At 36.5% G+C, this 25,916-nt stretch overlaps 1 protein-coding gene across 3 annotated transcripts in view; it reads right to left on the reverse strand.

Annotated features, from left to right (window-relative positions):
* Positions 1-20,420: 20,420 nt before the first annotated feature.
* LOC109045648 (follistatin-related protein 4-like) overlaps positions 20,421-25,916 on the reverse strand; it is a 179,128-nt gene continuing 173,632 nt past the window's right edge. For all 3 annotated transcript variants that reach the window (XM_042747686.1, XM_042747687.1, XM_042747685.1), the window contains one exon: positions 20,421-25,827. In XM_042747686.1, coding sequence (XP_042603620.1) covers positions 25,125-25,827 — 703 coding nt within the window. In that variant the 3' untranslated portion in view covers positions 20,421-25,124. The remainder of the gene's footprint in view (positions 25,828-25,916) is intronic.

Consider the following 25,916-nt stretch of genomic DNA (forward strand, 5'->3'; position numbering starts at 1 on the left):
TGCATGGGACTGTTTTAGTCTGTGAAGGTCTTTGTCGTCTCTTCGTTTTGAGCAAGATTGTGTCATTAGTTTAGGGAGATAGGGAGCACTGTCATCAAAGACTTAATTCAAAAGCATCCTAGCAGCTTTGACAAATTGATTTCGCCAGTAGATGCACTTACTCTCCCAGAGTGCTTCCAGTAGCAGTAAGGGACTGTGTAACGTTGTTCTCACTCCTTGTCCTGATCTGATTCTACTCCCACTCCACAGTGTGTGATTTAACATTAATCAAAATGACTTCCTAATCTCACCCTCAGTCGGCTACGGAGCGCCATTTCCCACTTCACAGGTGTGAAAGCCAGGCGTATCAAACCGTTATGTGTGACCTAGTGTGTCTCATTCTCAGATTTCCCTCTTGTGGGAGGAGGAGGGCTAAAGCTATCTTTGATGCGTCCTTGTGGTGGCTGCCACCGTCCCTGGAATGAGGAGGAGGTGAGGAGTTGCAGTAATGAATATATATTTTTCTGAGGGTTTTTGCACGGCCAGATGTGCTCCAAAAGCATGTGTTTCAATCTGTCCGGTACTGGAGATCAGTAGTTTAGCTGCTTCAGGAGCTTCAGTACCTGACTTGCATCATGATCATCATCAGTCTCTAGTAAAAAGAGAATCCTTTTAAATAACATAACAACTGCATATTTTCATTTTAGGTCAAACAAAGTACTGCGTATCACTTTATGATAAGATTCCATTTATTAACTATATTTAATGCATTAACTAACATTAACTTACAATGAGAAATACATTTGTAAGGTATTTATTAATCTTAACGTTAAACATACAACTGTTCATTTTTAGTCCATGTCAGCTCATGTCTGTGAAATACCATTAATAGATATGTTTAATTTAAATAATGTATTAGTATGTGAAACTGTCACATAGGACGCATTTTAACCTGCTCAATATATTACACTGATTTTGTGTATATTTGAGTCTTAATAAGTTTTTATGTTGTCTTAGCCATTCTATTCTTCTTAACCATTGTAAGGTGTGTATGTCTTTAAGTGAGTCTGGTTCTGCCTGTCATGGAAACAGGAACTAAACAGCATATAGGAGGCAGCATGATAAACAATCAGGGTCACTGACCAAAGCACTGAACACGCTGGATTGAGGAGTTGCTTTTAAGGATTAAAAAATTCAGCTTTGTCACCGTTTATATTTTCATATATCTGCGTATATCCTTGTTTCAGTTTTTCCTTTTGAATGATGAATATTTACTATTGATAGCTGCTGATATAGACAGCTAATTCCTCTCACGCAGGCGCAGAACGCATGTGTTTAGTTTGCAGTCGGCTGTAGTCTGTGTGGTGTGTTCAAGCCTAGATTTTTGGTCTGACGTGAGGCGACAACAATCCTCAAATTCCTCCATAACACATCTTTAAAGCCACCTTCCTGAAACCCGCACCTTAAGGTTCTTCTACAACATGTCTGTCCCAAGATTTAATTCATTTAACCTGATTGCAAAGCACTTTTGAAACGGTTTCAAGTATAGTGCAATCGTTATTGGATATGTGCTAAGTGAAAACGAGGGTGCAAAAATTGTGCCGCAGAGAATGTCATACAACATCAATCCAATCAAATAAACTTTCAAAACCAGTCAAGCCTTCCATCCCAAAATCAATGAAGAGAGAAAATGTGCCATATGCAAATCAAAATGGCATTTTGGCCGGTGCTGGTGTCTATTAGCATAACTCATTCAAGGGCCACAGAGCAGCTGCAGAGAGCAGCTCCTGTCATGGAGCAGTTGTTTTATGGAGCTTTTGTCACACTCCTGGTTTTAATTGACATTAAAAATCAGTGAACGGCATACTAATTCTCTGTGCACCTGACTGTTAGAGCACCATTAGCACATGTGCAGCAAAGCACGTCCTTCCCGTAAAACTGCTGGGGATACGGTACATAACAATACGGTACATTCTCTCAAGTTCAAGACGTAATGGGGAATGCATGCTTGGGTTTTGTTAAGCTTTCGTCATGATATTGAAATAAGTTGCAAAAGAAGTGTTGTTATACTGTAACAGGTTTTTTATTTTTATAATGAAAAGAACTCTATACATTTTTGTGTATTGCTTAATTGAATTTAAATGTTTAAATTAGACAAATGTTTCAAAATGATTAACTCTTTCCCCGCCAGTATTTTTAAAAAAAGTTGCCAGCCACCGCCAGCGATTTTGATGATTTTCAGTAAAATTCGATGGCCTACAGTATATTTTGCTGTATGAATATTTGAATATGCAATGCAACAAAAAAGATCAAAGCCTCTACTTTTAAACAAAAAAAGTTTAAACAAAAATCTGTTTTATTCTAGCTTAAATCATTCTTTTTTTATATCAACACTTGAATATAGGTAGGTTTCATAAAAATTTATAATTTTGAGCAAAAAGGTGAGAAAATCACATTTTTAATCAAAAACTACATCTGGATAATATTCAGTATGATTATCAAAGCATAAATCCAGTAAATCGCTTCCATCAACACCTCCAAAGCTTGCACAGTCATATACCACTTCCTAGATCATCATTTGCTCTGTAACATTATGCAGTTTTGATTTACACTCACCTGAAGCATCATTAGGAACACCATACTAATACTGTGTTTGACCCCCTTTCGCCTTCAGTACTGCCTTAATTCTACGTGGCATTGATTCAACAAGGTGCTGAAAGCATTCTTTAGAAATGTTGGCCCATATTGATAGGATAGCATCTTGCAGTTGATGGAGATTTGTGGGATGCACATCCAGGGCACGAAGCTCCCATTCCACCACATCCCAAAGATGCTCTATTGGGTTGAGATCTGGTGACTGTGGGGGCCATCAGTGTTGTGCCTGAACGCATTCATTGAACGATAGTTCATGAACTCGTTCATATTTTGGGCGAACGTGAACTGAACGTGCTGTATTACTGCCTGATGAACGTTACTGTCAACTCGTTCATTCTGGTGTCTGTGAACGGCACGTTCTCTCAGGTTAACTTCGTTCAGTATGGTGCCAGATTTCTATAGAGCCTTCCAGGCGAAAACCCGGCTAAAACACACCGTAAACGGGTCTTAATATGTAGCGGAAAAACACAAAATCTGGCAACACCAGCCACCAGTGTCGCACCGCCGTCCGCCGCATGCGTGACGTGTCATCAAAAAAAAAAAAAAAGCATGGAGGCGACAGCAGCATGTAGCAAGAAGGCGTATGATCATTTAAAAGAATTTTATGATGTTTATGACAAGGTCGATGAGAATGGGAGAAATCTCACTTTTCTGTGCAAACTTTGCCCGCCGGCTTTCAAAAAGAAAATCCTGGTATATTTTTCCAGGATTCCAATATTCTGTTTTAGCATGTGAACAATGGAAAATTATTAAAAATGAAAAACGTTTGCACCTTAATGATTACTGTTTTTCTTTTAATAATTCCTCATTAAAAAAAGAAATGCTGTCCCCTCAATGCTAATGTCAACACTGGTTGGATAAGGATTCAAAATTGGATATGAAGATGAAATCTGACCCATAGCTTCATTATTAATACTGATAAAATAATTGCTGTCTGTGATTCTATATGGGCTGTGGCAATAATTTTGAAAAATAATAGCTCGCAGCAACATATGGAAAAAAAGAACTATGAACTAGTTCATTTTTGGAACTGTGAACTTAGTTCAAAATTTTGAAGTTTGAACTATGAACTGAACTAGTTCATTTTAAAATTTGTGAATTGAACTTTGAACTAGTTCATGTAGAAAGTGAACTTTCCCAACACTGGGGGCCATTTTAGTACAGTGAACTCATTGTCATGTTCAAGAAACCAATTTGAAATGATTCGAGCTTTGTGACATGGTGCATTATCCTGCTGGAAGTAGCCATCAGAGGATGGGTACATGGTGGTCATAAAGGGATGGACATGGTCAGAAACAATGCTCAGGTAGGCCGTAGCATTTAAACGATGCCCAATTGGCACTAAGGGGCCTAAAGTGTGCCAAGAAAACATCCCCCACACCATTACACAACCACCACCAGCCTGCACAGTGGTAACAAGGCACGATGGATCAATGTTCTCATTCTGTTTACGCCAGATTCTGACTCTACCATCTGAATGTCTCAACAGAAATCGAGACTCATCAGACCAGGCAACATTTTTCCAGTCTTCAACTGTCCAATTTTGTTGAGCTCGTGCAAATTGTAGCCTCTTTTTCCTATTTGTAGTGGAGATGAGTGGTACCCGGTGGGGTCTTCTGCTGTTGTAGCCCAACCGCCTCAAGGTTGTGCATGTTGTGGCTTCACAAATGCTTTGCTGCATACCTTGGTTGTAACAAGTGGTGATTTCAGTCAAAGTTGCTCTTCTATCAGCTTGAATCAGTCGGCCCATTCTCCTCTGACCTCTAGCATCAACAAGGCATTTTCGCCCACAGGACTGCCACATACTGGATGTTCTTCCCTTTTTCACACCATTCTTTGTAAACCCTAGAAATGGTTGTGCATGAAAATCCCAGTAACTGAGCAGATTGTGAAATACTCGGACCGGCCCGTCTGGCACCAACAACCATGCCATGCTCAAAATTGCTTAAATCACCTTTCTTTCCCATTCTGACATTCAGTTTGGAGTTCAGGAGATTGTCTTGACCAGGACCACACCCCTAAATACATTGAAGCAACTGCCATGTGATTGGTTGATTAGATAATTGCATTAATGAGAAATTGAACAGGTGTTCCTAATAATCCTTTAGGTGAGTGTATATTCTGTCTATTGCTGATGATCTCATTATTTATCATATGCATCTGTTTACATAAGAGATCGCTAGTTTTTCTGCCCTGTTCACGTGTGTTTTTGTTTGGGAGGTTTTGTACTCATTCAGAAGATGTGTAATAGTGCCCCCGAGTGTATAACAGTGAAAACACGAAAAGCCGTAAAAACTCGTCAGTGGCGGGGAAGTGTAGTCTTCTAAATGAAGAGATAACTTGTCAAAGGCAGGGAAAGAGTTAAAGTGCAACAGAATTGTAAAGAAAAATTGGTAATACTTTACGAGAAGGTCTTATTAGTAAATGTTAGTTAATACATTAACTAATATTAACAATGAGAAATGGCTAAAATTGTTACAGAAGTAATTATGTTAACGTTAACTTTGTTAGTTGTTAGCTTAGATCCATTAAATAATAGTTACAACTTTTGATTTTAATAGTGTAATTAAACATTAACTAAGACATTTACATTAGCTAAGATTGATAAATGCTTTAGATGTAGTTTTATATTGTCAGTTTATGTATACTAATTAATTAACTAATGTTAACTCATGGAGCTTTATTGTAAAGTATTACTAAGCAATAGGCCTGTAAAAACAACAACAACAACATTCTCAATCAATATCTAGGGCATGTTGTAGTCCAAGTTAAAATGTTGATGTTTGAAAATAAATAACCTACTAAGTCTTTAAGTGTTTGCTGCAGTGATAAACACTGTGAATGCAAACATTTAGAATGCAAACATTTAAATTGTGGTTTATAACATTTAAATCCTGTTCTGAAACAAAACAAAAAAAAGTAGTGCAGCAGCTTTGTTTATGGGGTTCCCGTGGTAACGGCTGCATTTCTGCTGCTCCATCAGTGCCATCTGCTGTCAGAGCGCAAATTAATCAGCATTGTTTACGTACAGTAGACAGTGTGCCCATGCTGAACGTAAACAACGCTGATTACGTTCTGAGCAATGTTCCCTCTAATTTTTTTTCTTGCTGAGCAAATCTTTTCTCCATTGAGTGGCCATTTTGGGCACCTGAGCAAAAACATTCATCTTTATGATAATTGATTTCTGAAGATCATGTGTCACTGAAGACTGGAGTAATGATGCTGAAAATTCAGCTTTGCCTCACAGGAATAAATTACATATTTAAATATAGGTATTGAAACAGGAACCCAATTTTAGAAATTGCAATAATATTTCACAATATCACTGTTTTTTTTCTTCTGTATTTTCGAAATAAATACATCCTAGATGAGCAAGAGACTCCATTAAAAACAAGGTAAATTATTTATTAGGTTTATAATATAGACCTGACATAATATAATATCAAAACATGTACATTTTAAAACTTTTTCACATCGAGCCAAAAAATGGCTTCTTCTAAAACAAACATGTTCACATAATGTATTGTAATTGATGTGTATGTGAGAGTGTATTTGTAAATGAATGTGAGGAATGAATGAAGGGTGTGGTAATTTTAATGCTTTTTTTGGGTAAATGTATTATTGACATGTGTATCTATTTGTAATTAGCCTGTCCAGGGACTACAGGTGGAAATTAGCATAAGTGTTACAACCTGGTATACATTTATATTTATGTATAAAAACCTCGAACATGTGAATTTTTCTATAGCTGTCTAAACATCACTATGAAGTAGTTTGCACAATACACCTGTGTGTGACTGTAGCTAAATGTCTCGGAATTTTGTTACGGTTCTGTGCCCATTTCCAGCACTTAATCAAGCCACTCTTCTTTAATACATGATGACACATCATTGCATTTGCGTTGGCTCTTGTGTTTAGCACACCCCAGCCATTGAAGTATTCGGTTTCTACGACGACTCATTTGGCGCACATCATTCTCTATCTATGAAACCTTTCTATGTAACTCGGGGGGAAGAATTGTTGAATTAATTGTTATCATTTTTTTCTTTTCACACAAAAAGTATTCTCGTAGCTTTGTAAAATTACTGTTGAACCCCTGATGTAGCATGGACTATTTTACCGATGTCCTTGTTACGTTTCTGTGCTTTGATCGTGGTAATGTCCTTGCTGTCTACGGAGGGTCAGAGAGCTCTCAGATTCCATCAAAAATATCTTAATTTGTGTTCTGAAGATGAACGAAGGTTTTGAACGACATGAGGGTGAGTAATTAATGACAAAATTTTCATTTTTGGGTGAACTATCCCTTTAAATTAGTACTAGGAGACTCATCTGACAAAATATCACATGCCACACTATTTTGCTTTTGAGGCCAGTGTTACACAGAGATGAAATATTGACTGGGACACATTTTATCTGTTCTTTATAGTGCCTTTTCCCACAGGTCAGAGCGGGCACAGAGGTTTTAAAGCTTTAGGTGGTGTGGTGTTACTTCCACTAACTGATAATTGCACTGGGTCACGCAAACATGAGCATTGTTTGAGAACTTCTCCTAATTAATGGATTTGACTTGATCTACATGTGAGTAATGTGTGTATATAATTTTCCTAATTTACACATTTTAGTTCATCATACCTTTTTCATTCAGCACTCTTAAAATGAATTCATTTTCACAGCTTTTCTTCACATCCACAGCCTGCGGAATGAAGAATGATTCTTTCACTGTGAAAATCTGATGTTTATTTCAGTGGTTCAGTGGTAATTTTTGGGTGAGAGATACAGTAGCTCACCCAAAAATTAAAATTGTCATCATTTTCTCACCCTCAAGTTGTTCCAAACTTGTATGAGTTTCTCTCTTCTGTTGAATGCAAATGAAGATATTTTGAAGAATGTTGGTAACCAAACAGTTAATGCTAGCCACTGACTTTAATAGTATTTGTTACCATACTACTGTATGAAAGTCAATTACTGTTTGTTTTGTTTTACAACATTCTTGAAAATACCTTTGTGTTCAACAGAAGAAAGAAACTCATACAGGTTTGGAACACCTTCAGTGTGATTAAATGAAGACAATACATTTGAAGGCAATACATTTGTTATAGTATTTACTAATCTTGAAGTCAGCTCAAGTCCATTAAATAATATAAACAGATCAGAGCTTTTGACTTTATTAATGTGTTAATAAATGAAAAAATGACCTTCGACTAATAAATGCTTTAAAATATTTTTTTTTCTCTAGTTTAGTTAGTTTTCAGATCTACCATAAAACTAAATCACTTTAATTTCAGATGTTTTATGGTTTTCTCCATTGTTTTAATTTCTTCTGCTTTTATTATTCTCATTCATAAGTTGTTTTAAAAAACTTTGCAAAATGAATAAATGGAAATGTCTGATTAAAATAAATAAAGGAAAAACGTGCTTTTGCAGCTTTTAAGAAGTATTTCTTTTCTATTTTAACCTTTATAATAATAATAATACCTAAACTAAAATTTTATTGACTTTATAAATGTAATTATTTTAGTTTCAATGCTGCACAACAGAATGCAGATTGTTTCTTGATGTACAAAGATTTCTTAGACCTAGTAGATACTGTACTGTAGATATTAAATATCTGATCTGTAATGGTCAACCCATTTTTATCTGACATTTTCTCATTCATGCTTGAGCGTCTCTGACCGATTGGGGACTCGGTGACAAAGGGAGGGTGGGCTGTGCACTAAGCCATATCCATTCAGGGTCAAAACCTTAAAAGGTGACTCGTGGTGGGCATCATAAAAAAAAAAAAATGAGCAAAAACAAAAAAAAAAGTGAGTGGAGAGAGAGGAGCACAGAGTTAGAGGAAAAGAAAGTAGGTCGACTGGGTCACTTTGTGGATGAAGAGAAGCGTTAATGGATTGCTACATCCTGTTAAGAGGCAGACAAGAGAGATAAAAGTACAACGAAATAAAGGCTGGATGTCAGAGACACCTCAAGGAGAGTCAGAGTCACTTCAACCTCACGGTGAGGGGTCGAAAAGTGAAGTTTGGGAACATGAAACGCTGCTCTTTCATCCTGTAGGTCTGAGCGCATCTTGTAGAAGACAAAGTTCTGCACAGAACATTAATGGCTTTATCGCTCGCTCCGTATCTGGATCCAATCCAGACTGAATGATTGTAACAGAAATGAAGGTGGTAATGGGTGAAATAAATAAACCATGGAAAGAGTTAGCATGCACACAGCTGTTTTTACCAGCCTGACATGAAAGTGATAATGGCAAAATTGTTCTGATGTGCTTTCACAGGAACTGTTCATGAGAACAAAAGTGCCTTTGCGCTTGTGTTAGTTCACATGAAGTCGTCGTGTAGGAGCCATTTATGCTATGACTGTTGATTTATGATCTGTTAACATCCGAGTTGTCAGGAGAAAAGGTAATATATGCTATGTTTGAACTATGGAGGGCGTTTGTGTGCAGGGTTGAGTTTGCGTTTCAATTGACAAAACTCAACAATCAGGAAATGTGGGGACAGGAAGCAAATGGCTGGGCCGTTTCTGAAAATTGGCACTCTGGTAAAATGCATTGGTTCAGTTTAGTTAGCAATGAAAGTTCTGCAGATTGAGTACTTTGTATACAAATCTAAACAGATTGATTGCCAACTGATTTGTTTCCAGTGTACTTTCTACACAGATTTCTACAAAGATTGTACATTTCTTTCTCCCCACTAACCCAGAACACTAGTAAAACTGTGTTTACTCCATATCCAAAGTATTTTAGTATGCATATTAGTATGCCGATCTCTAGACACAGTGATATTTTTGTTCACACTTGATTTTAAGGTCCAGTTCTCACTATTAACTAACTATTAACTATGCCTTCTGCCTCAATCAACTCCTAATTTGCTGCTTGTTAATAGTTAGTAAATTAGTTAGGTTTAGGTATTGGGTAGGATTAGGGATGTAGAATATTGTCATGCAGAATATGTGCTTTATACAGTAAGTACTAATTAACAGGTGATATGTTAATAATAGGCATGGTAATAAGCAACTAGTTAATAGTGAGAACAGGTCCCTATACTTTTGGTAACACTTTAGTAGTAAACTGTGACCTCATATACTGTATGATCTCTGGGCAAACAGATTGTTTAAAATATGTTTGGCTTTGGTCGTTACTGTACCTTTAACTATGGTTTAAAATGGATTTCAGGAGGGAGAAATGTTGAAAGTTTTGTCAACACCACAGCTGTGAGCGAAGAGTGTAAAAACCAGCCTCTGTGTTGAATATTCGCTTCGACTTTTAGAGTAGGTGGCTGTTCTGTGTATGTTTGTGTGAGAAATACACAATGTAGGTGTTATTACAGCTGAAAATGTGATAGACGCGTGTTAGAGCAGCACTTCCAGTGTGCAGAGTCTAATCATATCCTCGTCTCTGCATTTTGTGTCTTTGTCTTTCATTCTTCTTAGACACCACATCTGCATGGATTAAATCAAAGTCTCACTCCAGAATAACCATTAAACTTTGTCCAGTACTATTCAGGAAGTCAATATAGTAAAATAAAGTATTTTAGGGAGCTCAACAACGTATTTCTATCAGTGTTTAATCAAGAATGTTTAATTAGTTGTGCAACTTTAGGTGACTTTAATCACACTGATTCATTCAAAATGAAACACAACTACTGTGTGTTGCTCTAATATACATGAATATTAAAAGGATCATAACTTACTCTCCTACTATAACTTACTATCAGTTTTGTTGAAATGCCATACTAGATGGTATCATCCAAAATCCAAACGAGTGATCAGATGAGTTTAGTGTAGTTGCATAATTTAAGATTTCTTGCCCCTCAGATTGAAAAGTTACATGTCGCCCATGGCTGTAGGCATGTAAGAAGTCAATATGACCAAACACCGAACCTTGTGGGACCCCTGATAAACATGTGACGTGAGACATGCATTGTGAGGGTTCAAGCTGACGGTTAGTTATGTAAATGGGAAAAATGTTGATGAATAATCTTTAAAATCTTATTACTATATTGTGTTACATTTAAACATGTCAGCACCACATTCACAACATTTTACATTCAAACATCCCTAATTTAGAATGACTATCAAAGTATACGCAGATGGTCTAGCACCTGTTTCCCTGCATTTGAGAGCTTATTGCTTTCGGCATAGCTGCACAGTGACAGGTTTACAACCTTTATTTCCTCTGATTTGGGGATAAACATTACAGGCTTTGGTAGTTCCTTTAATAGCAATGCTAAACCAGACAACTTGCATTTTATTATAAGATTATAGATGGAAAGATGCTGATGATAACACTCAGAAAAATACCTGAACAGTGAAGATAGCATGCGGCGTACTGTATATCAGCACTTCCAGATGATGCCTTTATTATCTGTGGAAATATCCTTCAAACCATAATGCACAAGCATGATGCTGAGTGCTTGCAGCATGAGTTGTGCATGTAGCTGAGCTGAAGGACTAGTTTGATAAATGGCTTTGTGTGTTAGCATGAGTGTGCAGCATATCTTTGTGTTTATACATATCTCAAAATAAACTGTTAAAATAAGCCTTCTGTTTACATCATATATAATCTGAATTATTACAAACCATCCAAAATGTACATGTCTAGTATTCACATATCAAGAGTTAGATTCTCTGTTATGCTTTGATCACAGGAATAAATTGCATTTTAACATATATTCACATAGAAAACATCTATTCTAAATGGTAATACTATTTCAAAATATTAGTGTTTGGTGAGCATAAGAAAAAAAGCGTAAGCCAAACTTTTGACAAGTACTGTATATAGTCACATATTTTGAACGTTATAATTTAAGTGTCCAAGTCCTATAGCTCTTACTTCGCAAAAAATTGTGAATATTGCTCAAATACTGTGGCTACTACAACAAGTCACAAAATATAAATGAGTCAGTAACAGTAAGTGTGAATAATGGAGGAATATTAAAGTTGAGCCATTTCCTCAGTGTTAACATGCATTCTATCTTGGCTTGATAAGTTTAAATTCAAAACAAATCAAATCAAATTTCAGTCTAACTGAGATTTTTACCAACTCTGAGCACATAAACATGTAACTTTAACAGAGTCGAGGAAGGACATGCAATAAAATACTAATGAAAAACAACAGTGAGAAATCAAACATGTTTTCTGTCGTTGTGTTAGTGGGTGTATTTTTTCAGCTCTTTGTCAAATTGTTTTTTATCTCATGTTATAAACCCCCTCCTCATCTTCAAATCTGAAAATCAATACCTTATTACTTCCACCACCACCCCCCCTCACAAAAAAATCAATAAAAAAGAAGACCTAAAAAAAAAAAATCAACAAACAACTATAAATAAATATCTTCCTTCCTCGAGTGAAGAACATTGGGTCGAATTCAGATACACTCAATCTAGTCCAAGATGGATAATATTCCAATATTCTTCTAAAATGTTAGATTAGATTTTTCTGCTGGAATAATGTGAGCACCAACACAAATCATCCGTCTAACTGTCCTGTTCCTCTGCGTTTCACAGCTACCTAACTAGCTACAGTATGCCAGTCCTGCTGGTAAACGATTAAAGAAACATACAGCAGCAGCCATTTTGGAGGCTATTGCTCCAGTATCCATCATATCCAGCACTAGTGGTAAAGTCTGAGAGATGTGTAAGTTTAAGTGATTAGTTCTGAGTAAACACAGTTGCCAACCTCAGCAGAGAAAATAAAGTATACTAAACAGAAACACTAGGAATTTTTTTTTTGTGTGTGTGTGTGTGTGTGCCATATCAGTGTGTTCTGCTTGACTGAATTAAATGCTAAAATGAATCTGAGACAAAAGTGCTTTGCCTTAAGCTTATTGACACGTCTTTTTAAAATAAACAAGTAAAATAAAAAATAATTAAATTTAAATGTTGAACTAAACTGTCACATTAACTCCTGTCTAGGCAAATTATAACACTAGATAATTGTGACTGTGTCTGCACAGTGATGAGGAAAAAACAAAGTCCTTTTAAGTGCTTTTTAATGATACTTTTTTTAAATGATGAATAATTATAATACAATTCAGATGAAAATACCAGCTGCTAGTTTTTCAGTTCAACATGGCATCTGTTCTACACATTCATTTCTTGTTTCCACATTTTTCCATTATGAGCAATACATAGATTTTTCTGGACTTGAAGCAAGAAGTTCTCCATCTCCGAATCATTGTTTACATATTTCTGTAATCTTTTTTTGTTCATAATGTGCACTGTTAGTTAAAACACAGAGAGTTTAGGAAACCAATGAAGATTAAAAAACAATATTTGTGTACAAAAAAAATAAAAAAAGTGTTCTTAACATTAAATCTAACTTAAATACTTGTATGTAGCTGCAACGGAACTACAGTAAATTGCATAAAACCATTAGTCATAAAATTTTACCCAAACCTCACACTAGTAATAAACGCCTTGAAACCTTTGATTAACTGAGAACGCTCTGTGTTTCTGTCTTACAAGCACAAAGAGAGTGAACGAGGGAGTCTTACATACCACATAGAACATATAATGCAAATTCTTATTTTTTTTTCCTTCATAATTACTAAGTTTGTTCAGAATTATTTAGCAGTGATGGCTGGATGCTTCGGGAGAGGCTGGCAATAATGTGCAAGCAGCAATCAGTTATTACAGCCTGTAATAGTCCACAGCTGTGTTCCAATTCAAAGGCTGCACCCTCCGAAAGCTGCATTCGAAGACCAAATGCGACGCAGCGGCATGTCTAAGGCTGTCCCACTTCAAAGGTTTCTACAAATGTGGCCTTGGAATGCATCCTTGCAATATCCCAAGATTCATTCTTGGCAGTAAAGATTAGATATTTTTGAGTGAAAATGTCAGGTAACAGTTTAAAAGTTCAATTAATTGACAGGGTTGTGAATATAAATGCTGAGAAATAAATATGACTACGCTCTGTAAGCTAGACTGTCTAGTTCTGCTCAAATGTTTACATGCCCCTTGCCAAGAGGGATCATACAATTGCATGGTTTTTATTTAGTATTGCTCTGAATATGCTATTTCACAATACAAATGTTTACGTATAGTACACAAGCTGGCCAGGAAATACATGTTCCTACCTACATTTCTGCAAAAAAAAAAAAAAAAAAAAAAAAACACCTTCCCTACCTGTATATGCATGAATATCAGCAGTTTCCAGATGGAAAGAACACTTAAGGCTGTAAAACTCTGACGACTTCTGTTCCTTTTTACACAAATTATGATTTACAGGAACAGAGTTTAAATTAAGAAAGCCTATGTTTCGCACAATCCCTTGCACAATATTGTATGTTGGGTTTGGTGTAGGGTTTATGCTATTTCCCAAAACAATAGATCATTACACTTTTAGCGATACTCTCCAGAACTTTGAATTCAGAACTACGTTCTTGAAGCAACATAATAAAAACGGCACAATACATGCCTGTACCAACATAAAAACGTGGCCACGGTCCTGTATTGAATGCAAGTCTTAGCACCACTCACTGGACATTTACCTTTGAAACTGCTGCGAAATGTGCAATAAAGTGCGTAATATCGGTGTTGCAGAAACCACAAGCACATATTTTCAATGAGCCTGGTCTGTCCACAAAAAAAATAAAAAAATAAAAAAATAAATTATAAAAATGATCCAATTTAAAGGTTCTCATCCCCCTTGAATCGTAATACTCTGTGTTGTTATCTGAATTATCTACAACTGTTTTTTTATGTTTTGTGATACAGTAGTTGTTCATGAGTCCCTTGCTTGTCCTGACAGCTCAACTGTCTGCTGATCTTCTGTAACGTCCTCCATATTCTTCGGTTTTCCAGCATCTTCTGTATATTTGAACCCTTTCCAGCTGTGACTGTATGATTTGGACATCCTTCTTTTCACACTGAGGGCAGCTGAGGGAACACAACTGTTATAAAAGGTGAAAACATTCACTGATGTTCAAGAAAGTGAAAGTGAAAGTGACGTGACATTCAGCCAAGTATGGTGACCCATACTCAGAATTCGTGCTCTGCATTTAACCCATCCGAAGTGCACACACACAGAGCAGTGAACACACACACACACTGTGAACACACACCCGGAGCAGTGGGCAGCCATTTTTTATGCTGCGGCGCCCGGGGAGCAGTTGGGGGTTCGATGCCTTGCTCAAGGGCACCTAAGTCATGGTATTGAAGGTGGAGAGAGCGCTGTACATGCACTCCCCCCACCCACAATTCCTGCTGGCCCGAGACTCGAACTCACAACTCTTCGATTGGGAGTCCGACTCTCTAACCATTAGGCCACGACTTCCCAAAGGCCACGCAGCCTCTGCTCTTTTAATTAAGGATTTTATGATCAATAATCCAAGAATATGGTGACTAATATTAATAATAATAGGTTAATGGCAACAGTTTCTATAATTTGAAGTTATTATTTTTTAAACTTAAAAATTTAAATAGTGTAAAGTAAATGCTGTTCCAAGTACCTTTAACCCAGAAACGGTGTAAAAATCAGACTGGACTAAAAGCCAAAGGCAGACAGGGAACTTTGCCTCTTTATTTCAGAGGTCCACCATCTTTATGCACTACTGTTAATGCATTTGCCTGCATGTTGGCCCTGAGAAAAGGAGAGAAAGATGCCTTTGAGAGTTGTGGGAAGTGAATTCCCTATGAAGCCTGCTCCATTAGGAAAACATGATGCCCCCAAACCACTCCGTCTCTACTGCACCAGCACACTTTCTCTCACCCCTTTCTTTTTTCTCTCTGTCCTTAGGGACCTTGTGAAATATGTTGAAAGCAGGCCTCAAAGGCCTTTAGAATTGAAAAACAAATAGCATAATTCAGGAGAACGCCACCACTTGCAGCTATTGGATCCACGTGCTGTTCCTTACTTTTTCATTTCTTACTTTTTTAAATAATTCGGGGCAAGTTTCACAACACTATTATGCCACCAGCTGAAATGAGAAGTTTGGCAAAGAACTCTTATTCATCCTGTCTCTCCACAATTAGCACATGCTGTAAATAATTTATTTACTCTTGGAGTTTTTTCTTTTTTCTTTTTTCAGAACCTGCCAACAAATGAAGTTTTAAAGTATCCATACTTGAACTCTTGTTTATGATTAATGTCAAATATGCCTGCATGTCTTATTGTACTTATCAAGTTTTTATTCTGGTGTACTGTATATCACAGGACTGAACAATATATATATATATATATATATATATATATATATATATATATATATATATATATATATATATATATATATATATATATATATATATATATATATATATTAATTGCAGTATCCGATTGTCATCTGTTTGCCATCTAGCCTGGTGGAGAAAACTGTCAGCGACAAGTGGCCCATTAGGAAATGTTTTTAGCACAACAGCCCTACTATATCATCAACTGGTCTCGTTCAAAGCTAGCTGTTAATTTACTCGCTCTCAGGTCATCCAAGATGTAGATGACTTTTTCTTCATTAGAACAGAAGAACTTTAGCTGAAATCGTGATCCTTGGTGATTCATAAAATGCATGTCAGCGGCTGCCGTCACTTTGAGTGTCAAAAAAGCATATCAGGCAGCACAAAATTAATACCCATGGCTCCTGACAATATATTGAGGTCTTATGAAGCAAAGCGATTGGTCTGTGCGAGAAACTGAACATTATCTACAATATACTTACCTGTAAAGCAGAGTGATGTAATGTATACACAATTATACTATTAAAGCAACCAATAATAATGTGAAAGTGGATGTTTTACATATCTAAAGAATATAAAGTGAATAAGCCGTAATCAAATCATCAACACAAACAATGCGAAACCATAAAAACTTTAATTTCTTCCTTTCATTCAAGTGTTTGGTTCATGCATGCTCTCATCAGCGTCTCATTGATCTTCTGTCTGACTCGGAACTGTTTCCTCAGTTCAGTGACTGTTGGAGGAACTGGAGCACTGAATCAGTGCATTAATATATGATCAGATAAACTGGTATTTTGGGTCATTTTCAGTTGGAGTGACTGTCAGGCATCTAAAAGTGAGTTTTGATTGAGTAACCTGTAGATCTGTGCTGCTCAGGCCATGAACTGTGTCTGCAACACATTCTCACTCCCAACTCGTCACATATTGATGCTTGGTCAGGACCCTTTGGCATCACTGTTTGATGCACAGGGTACCCCTTTAGTGTAAGTTCTTGATGTGCAGGGTCCTCCATGCTTTAAATAAGAAACCTTTGGTGTCAATATGCCAACACGAAAGGCATTGGACATTTTATCATCATGATTAAATTATATATTGGGTAATAATATCGCCATTATTGCATATGTACTGTATATATGCATTTATGGGTGTGAATTTACAATGTAAACAGTTACAACAATTTTATTTACACATTTATGAGCATGTAATCCAACCCCTGCCTCTAAACCTAATAACAGGCAGGTACAACTACAGTCATAATTTATATATATATATATATATATATATATATATATATATATATATATATATATATATATATATATATATATATAAGTATTCATATTCGAAGTCTTCCATGGCAAAACGATTGATTTGTGAGATGAAGAGACACGATCGCTGTCTCCATACGCTGTAAAGCTCAGCTCCTGTGTGGAGTTTGTAATACTTTTATACTGCTTTTTTATGGTTAGTTCTTGCAATAAATACCTGTGACTGTATTTTTATTTGCCTGTTACGTATTTTATATTGTTCAGAAGTGGGTAGGTTTAGGGTAGGGGTGGGGTTTGGTGCTCCAATTAAAGTATACATTTATATAAAATGATTTCTATTGTTTTTTTTTTTTTTTTACAAATGCATGCAAACTATTAAATTAAGGCAAACAACTGAAAGCAATAAAGGACCCTGCATGTTGAAAAGTGACGCTAAAGGGGTACTCTTTGCGAGCGGGTTGATTTCAGACGATTCAGTCTGATTTGGTGAAATGGTTAATCTAGTTCCCTAAAAAGAACTGGTTCAAAAGTATGATTTGTTTGTGGACCAGGTATATCTACACTTTAAAAATACAATACTAATATTTACATTTGAATTTTCTTTATTTTATTTGAAATGTAATCATTTTCAAACCTTAAATCAGCAAGCTTTTATTTTGATGTGTTGTCAGCAAGTAAATATATGCACTGCTGATTTTAGCGCTGCTGAGTAAAGTGTGTCACAGCTTTGCACTTTGCTCTGAAAGCGGAAGCGCGTACAGTAGCCTAGATTTATGTTTTCAGGTCGAATGGAAATCTTTTACAGTATTACAGTTCAATCTAAGACGGTGATTGTGCATTAACAGCTGTCAACCATGTTGGTACGCAGTGGTCTGAACTTGTTTACCCAGCACCAATAATTGGTATACCTGATCATATTTATTTATTTAAAAAAAAAAAAACAAAAAAACATACACTTACACGGAAATGTAACCATACAGAAATCAGAGAAATACTGAGATCAGCAAAGATGTGCACGTGATGAGCAGGACAACATCATCATCAATGTGAGGAAACCCACATCCAATTTCAATTAGAGGTCTGATACCCATTATCATTTTTATTCATTTATATTTATTTCAGTTATTACAATACAATAACATTTTATAATTACGCAATTTGACACGCATATGTACACTTATAGATCTTTTTTTTTTCACAATACTCATTTTAACAATAAGTTGATTCTGAGAAGGAAATGTGTTTCACTGTCACTGCCTCATTTTCTTATTGTTAATATATAAAGACTTTTTGTTAAAGAAAAATACTTTCAAAGTAACATTTGACGTGAGGAGTTAAAGACTTAATGACACCGTCTGTCTTTTTCAGTTGATCAGTTTTTGTGCTCACATTCAATAGCATCTCTCTCTAAGTTAAGCTGAAAAAGCTTATAGATTTATTTGCAAGGAAACCGTCTTTGTGTCTGCAGTGACAGTGATGGACGGCCTATTGACAGCATCTTTCACTGGCGAGTTGTTGTGAATAATTACTTCAGATGGAGGAGTGTGTCGAACACTAAAGTGTATAGATTAAGCAGAGCTGGAGTAAAGGAAGGCTTCACATGGTCTTATCAGGACCATGAAGCAAGATTTGAGCAGGTTATCAATGTTGACCTCTGTATAGACGCCATTCATCAGTCAAGATGTTCAGATAATCACCGTCAGAATGATCTGTGTTTGTGCAGTAACACTGGAATTAAACATCTATTAGATCTCCAATTCAGACCCTGAACAATAACACACCAATGAACCAATAGATTAAGGGCCAGTTTTACTAACAGCTTGCGCCAGGGCAAACCGTCTTTTGGCGTTAAAATAGTACTGCCAGGTTTTACTAAAGACGAGCAGTGACGAATTAGCGCTGAAAAGGTGTGGACACAGTTATTTTTGCACCTGACCTTATTGAATATGCATTTCTAGGAGTTTCGCTTTCAAATTAATCACGCAATGAGATTTACTAATGTTTGCGCTCGTTTGCAAACAGAGAGCGCATGGTAAAAGGGAGAGGATTTTTTCACACATATTTATTTATTAGGAAAGAACACATTATTCAAACATATTGTTTGCTTTTTAATTTGTCAGGGGAAAAAAAGATTTTTTTTTGGCCTCTGGTTCTTTTTAACGTACTGTGGCTTATTTTTTTATTTTTTTTTATGGTTTATTCTGTGTTCTTTAATTTGCGCGTTGTTGCTAAATCATCCGCAGAAATTTCCACGCCCATCGGCGCTGTATTGGAATTGCGCTCTTGCGCTAATTTGCCCTGTTTAATAAAACTGGCCCTAAATGTGTTTGATTCATCATCCTCAATGCAAAATTAGCTGTTAATTGAAGTGCAGGAAACGGAACGTTATTTACAACATTACCTCAAATAACTGATTTTAGCAGTTTTTTTTTGCAATCATGATATAACGTATATGCAATTATATTATTAAAGCACCCAATAGAGATGTGGAAAGATGCTTTATGTCTCTAAAGCATGTAAAGTGAATAAACTAGTCTTTGTCAACTCACCATATTCAAAAAAACGATGAGAAACCATAAAAACATTCATTTGGCTCCTTCATTCAAGTGTTCAGTTCACACATGCTCATATCAGCGGCTCATTGTTTCCACAGTTCAGTGACTGTTGGAGGAACTGGAGCACTGAATCAGTTCATTCATCACAGGATCAGATAAGCTGCTATTTTGGCTCATTTCAGTCAGAGTCAGAGTGACTGTCAGGTGTCTGATAGTGAGTTTTGATTGAGTAACTTGTAGATGTGTGCTGCTCGAGCTGTGAACTGTTGCAAAAGGTTCAGTCCGATTTGGTGAACTGGTTTACCTAATTCACTAAAAAGAACTGATTCAAAAGAATGATTCGTTTGTGTACCGGACATCACTCCGGACTATTTGGATTAGGTAATAATTAAAAAAATAATGTTACTCTGGATAAGGTAATAATTTAAAAAATAATGTTCAGTTTCTTGGCTATTAATTTTGTGTTGCCTGATATGCTTTTTTCTTGATTATCAAAGTTACGGTTGCCTCTGACTTGCATTTTTTGAATCACCAAAGGACTCGTGCCTTGTAATAAATCATAGAATTGAATTTTTTACATAACTTACATCTGAGAAAAAATTTACTGTGGAAGAATAAAAGGTTCAGTAAAATTTCAGTAAAAGTAATTTACTGTTTTTTTTTTCTAAGCATATTTATTTTTAACAAGTATGTATATATATATATATATATATATATATATATATATATATATATATATATATATATATATATATATATATATTATTAAAGCCACATACTGCAAATCGTTCTGGTCTAATCTTTTATTGTAAAACTCGAAGATATATATTTATATATATCGCACGCAACACTATATTACATTATACAGTGAAGGTTTCTATACAACCAATGCTAATAAATCACTTGGGTGTATCCAGATCTCAGGAATCCATGGAGATTTTTTTTTATATTTGATACAGGTTAACTGATACTTTACTAAAATTATGACCATGAAATTTCAACTTTGTTCTACATCCCATGAAGCACATCTGTGAATTAAGTAAAGCCACTATCTTTCTGAAAAGTGTCACATTTCACAATTTTACGATGTATTAAATCAAATGAACATAACACACACGCACACAGATGAACAGAACATGGTGCTGCTTGACCACGAGACAAGCTGAGAACTAGACGAGATCTTTGCTGGTGTGGTCAGTTACACTACAAGAAAAGACAAATATCAATCATCAAAAAGTAGCAATTACTGCCATAACTCGGTTGCAAAACATCAATATTTCAACAGTTATTGCCTTAATGCTGAAAAACATGTTGCATAGAGATATAAATTAACCAGCACAAAGACAGCTAAAGACTGTTTTTTGAAATAATTTCTCGTTGAGTTAACACCCTTGGCATTTTGTCATGATTGAAATGTAAATGTTTGAAAGAGTATTTTGTGTTATATTTATGTGAATTTCATGGCTGTGTGTGCTGTAAAACCAAAGAATAAGTGGTGCTAACTTACAAACTTAAGGAACAGGTTTTATTCACCATACACAATGTACTTTGGGAGAAACAAATCTTACACATACACAGGATTAGGCAATAAAAGCCAGCACGAGGGTGTGTGTCAGAACAAATACACCAAGATCATGACAGCTCAACTTGAAAAAGAAAAGCCATACAGCTGTTCTATTATTCATTTAAAAATGCAGTTAAAAATGAAACAAATAAAGCCTTTGGTTCTTGGCCTGTTGATTAGCAACTGCAAACGGCTACAGCACTTTATGTGCCTCAAGTCTGCCAGCAGTTCTGTTACACTTAATAAAGGTTTTAATGACACACATAAACAGAGACTGAGATGTTGAACAAGTCAATAACACACTGAAAAAACCCCAAAAACAACAACAAAAAAACAAACAAACAAAAAAAATATATATACATGACGAGGACAAGAACAGGCTAAAACAATCTGGGGACAATAGAGTTTAATGAAGACAAATGGATTTGGACATAAATGTGACTCAGTGAGGCATAAGATGCTTTGTTTCTGCCTCGTTGGCAAAAGTCAGGCTGGCATTTCAGTGCTAAAAAGAACTGTGAACAAATAATACGCACATACACATAATGCAGACATTTTAAAAGAACGCCATTTTACGTATATGCAGGACTGTACAAAATGTGTGCAGCTAGTTTAGTCTTGAACAAACTTCGCAGACTTCTTGCGTAACAAACTTCTACTCTGTTTAATTCATTTAATTCAGCTTTCTGGCTCAGTTCTTAAAGAGATAGTTCACTCAAAGATGAACATTTGCTGTTAATTTACTCACCCTCAGGCCATCCAAGATGTAGGTGACTTTCTTTCTTCAGTAGAACAGTAAAGAAGATTTTTAGCTGAAACCCTCGTCCTTGGTGATTCAAAAAATTACTGCCCGCACCTTGAGAATCAAAAAAAGCATATCAGGCAACACAAAATTATTGTGGCTCCTATGAAGCAAAACAATCCGTCTGTGCAATAAACTACAATTTACTACAAGCTGCTGAAATGAGCATGCATGAACCCAGCACTTGAATAAAGGGACAATTCCCTTTATGTGCTTTAAACATGTAAAAAAAATCCACATCTCACATCATTATTGGTTGCTTTAATAATATAATTGTTTAAACAACAGTTCCTTCTGGTCCTCGAATCTGATTGGCTGAGAGGAGTGAGATATTATTGTAAACAGAACATCAACTGTTTCACTGTTTGTATCACTCCACTTGCAGTTTTTCTCACAGCGAGGGTCATGGTGGTCACCCAAATCCACAATAATTATATTAATAATACTGTTTTTGTGTCACTGAATGTAGTTTTAAGAGTTTTTTAGGCGATAATGTACTTGTTCAACTTTTATGATGGCTGTTATTGTTTATTAAATAAAATTATTTAATAAACAATATTTTTGTATAAAAAGCAGTAGTGTTTAATTATAGCATTTAATATCGGGAAACGGTGTGTGTGTTGGTGATGGTGATTTTAGTTACATTATTCTGCCATTAGAGAGAGTCATCAGTATAGACTTTTATATTGAAAGAGACTGAAACGGGGTTGTAAACAAGGACGTTTTTTTTTTTTTTTTTTTTTTACTTTTAGCAACACCTTGAGAGACGCAGCACTGGAAATCACCCTTAACAGATGAAAGGATAGCATGACAAAGATATTGCTTCAATCAGTAGACAATTCATACGCTACATAAAACAGTGAGCTTTTAGTACGGTAATACATTAAGCTTTCAATTAAGCAAATCAATGTTCCTTTGTAACTAGTTCTAAAGTGACATTTTCAAATTAGTAACAAAGGCTTGGGCTCAGCTGTTAAACTGTCAACTTGAGATTTGAATCCATGAATCCATGATGGAAGGAAGTGGTTTGCACAAAAGAGGGTTTTTAAAGACACTTTGTTTATGTATTTGCAGACTCGTGCCGTCGAACTGATGCATAAACCTTGTGCCTACGGCCGAATCACAGCAATGGCAATATACAGCCATATCGCACTGCTACTTGTGTGATATTGCTCGTGTATACATGACGTCATTGCGTGATTACGTAAACGAACTGGGCAATCAGTTATTTGAATCACTTCACTGAAACAAACTGTCCAAGTGAAACAGTTCATGGAAAAGAATTGGATTTCCCCACTTGCCTGAGGCTTTGGATTACAGGTAATGTTGTAAATCATGTTCAGTTTCTTGCACAAAGCGATCATTTTGCTTCATAAGACCTTAATATAACATCAGGAGCCTCAGGGATTTATTTTGTGTTGCCTGATATGTTTTTTTTTTTTACTCCCAAAGTGACGGCAGCCACTGACTTGGATTTTATGAAGGACCACGGTTTCAACAAAATCTTCTTTGCTGTTCTATTGAAAAAAAAAAGGTCATCTACATCTTTGGAGGGTGAGTACATTAACAGCAAAGTTTGATTTCTTGGTGTACTATCCCTCTAAAGCCAGACATAAAGGAAACAACTCAAATCACTCTATAGTTAATATACTGTATTCAGAGCACATTTATTCAGCGATTGTTAGCCCACTGAGTTTAATTAGATTTGTTTGGGCCTTAAATTGATCGTATCTGTGTCCAGTTTAATGTTAATTGAGGTCTAACCATCTGGCTTTCTAAAGTAATATTGTAGTCATGCATATCTGACTAAGCCTGAAAGCACATCGAAATGCCAGTTTAGCTATTTTGTCTCAAATAGGGCGATTTAAAGCTGTGCTTGCGGTCTTCTCAGTAGTGATGATAGTGCGTTCAGTGCAACAGTGCTCTAATTTGGTTCATGTGTGTTGAATGTTTTCTGTTGCCTTTCAAACATCTGATGCACCAGATGAGTTTTTATCTAGCACAGTGGACCTCATTGCCCATCTATTTAGCAAGAATATACTTTTCTTTCATGGTTATTTTTCTATTCTATTCTTTAGCTGGGTGTTTAAATGTAATATATGAATGTAGGACTACTTTAATGAAACAAAAATTTGTTTAGACAGAATTGATGCAAAAAAAAAAAAAAAAAATGAAGATCGACACACACTTTTTTTCTTTAATGGCAAGTGTTTCCATGGATTTTATTGTTTTTAAAATGAACTAATGATATTTTCTATCCCCATGCCTTTACACAAACCTCTGCATTTGGACATTTTCATTAAGACATTATGTTGTATGTTTATTAAACCATTTTCCTGCTTCACACAATGGTTCACTATCCTTGTGGTGGGGACGTTTGATCAAAACTTGACCAACCCGCACACCGTACTTCTAAAAGAAATTATTTAATTAAAAAACTAATATGTAATATAGGATTTATCCCCAAAGGGAGGCTAGCTTTAGCAAACATTTGGAGGTGACGGTGTCCCCAAAATGTAGCTCCACAAAAACAAACACACACAGAGAGCTCTTAGGATGACAGAAAGTACTCACCTCATTACAAAAAGGAAAATGCAATATGTTACTGTAACGTGTTTATTATAATGAAGTGTACTAATAACTGTAAAACAAAAGCTGTTGAACTGTGTGATCAGAAACACCGGGATGAGCCAAACAACAGTTTTCTACATTGACAAAAATGAGACATGACACTGATGAACACATTTCCTGCCGTGACTATATATAACAAGTGGACACACTGAGAAAAAAACAAAAAAACACTCAAACTTTAAAAAGCATTGTGCATAGTTCAGTCATTACCTAACCTGTCTGCTGCTTAACGCTACTTCTGCTTACAAGGAAGTGCAAAAAATCATCAAATTAGTTCACTGTTGCACTGAAGGGTGTCTTCATTCATCCCTTTTTGTTTAAGGTTTCTTGTCGTTGAATGTGTGTGTATGTGTGTGTACCTATACAGAAACCCGCATGTGTGTTCGTTTAACTCACTACTAGGATCAAGTCCGTTCGCATCCCTTAAAGGTTTTCCAAAGCTTTGGCCCAGTCGGCCGACGCAATCCTCTGCAGAACCGGCCCGCGGTACGCCGCTCATACCTCACCCACCCAGACCACTGTGTTCCCTCTCTTGACGTCTGACACCTCACAGTGAGGGCCGCTCTGTTTGCCGTCCAGAACGAACAGGGACTCAGACGACGACGTGACCAAGTAGCGTCCAAACACCCCGCTGGAGACCACCACCCTGTTGGCATCTCCCCAAGGCCAGCTGCTGGCTGGAATAGGATCCTTGACATCCTCGTGGGCTTTCGTTTTTCCTGAAGCCAGGTCCGAGAAAACCAGCTTGGAGCCCTGCGCCGAAGAGGCCACAATCATGTACTTGTTGGCCTCTGTGAAGGACGGCTGAAACTCCAGGTCTGCGAGGGGAATCGAGACGTCCACTTCGTGGCTGGTCTGCAGCTCGCCGCTGAAGGAGACAGTCTGGACTTGGAGCTTTCCGTGTCGCTTGTCCACAGAGACCACAAAGCGGCCGTCCGGAGAGACAAATGGCCGGCCGTTGATGTTGGGATTGGGCCCAATGACTGCGTCGCTTACACTGTCGATGAGAAGCTGTGAGCTCGGACCCAAACGGTCCTCGACTTGGCACTCGATAAAATAGTAGCCGCTTAAATGAGTGTAGGCCATGCTGGCTGGGATACAGCTGTAGTTCTTCAGACTGATGGTCTTGACGAGATGGAGGGTCTCAAGGTCGATTTTATGCACCACGGGCTCTGATTTTAAGTAGACAAAGCCAAACCTGAGATGACAACGGTCAAAGACAGGTTAATGATCTTTCTGCGGATTTATTAAGTGCTACGCTTTTAATTACAACCGTCATTTGCTCTC

Source organism: Cyprinus carpio, chromosome B21 (genome assembly GCF_018340385.1).
Source record: "Cyprinus carpio isolate SPL01 chromosome B21, ASM1834038v1, whole genome shotgun sequence".
NCBI lineage: Eukaryota > Metazoa > Chordata > Actinopteri > Cypriniformes > Cyprinidae > Cyprinus > Cyprinus carpio.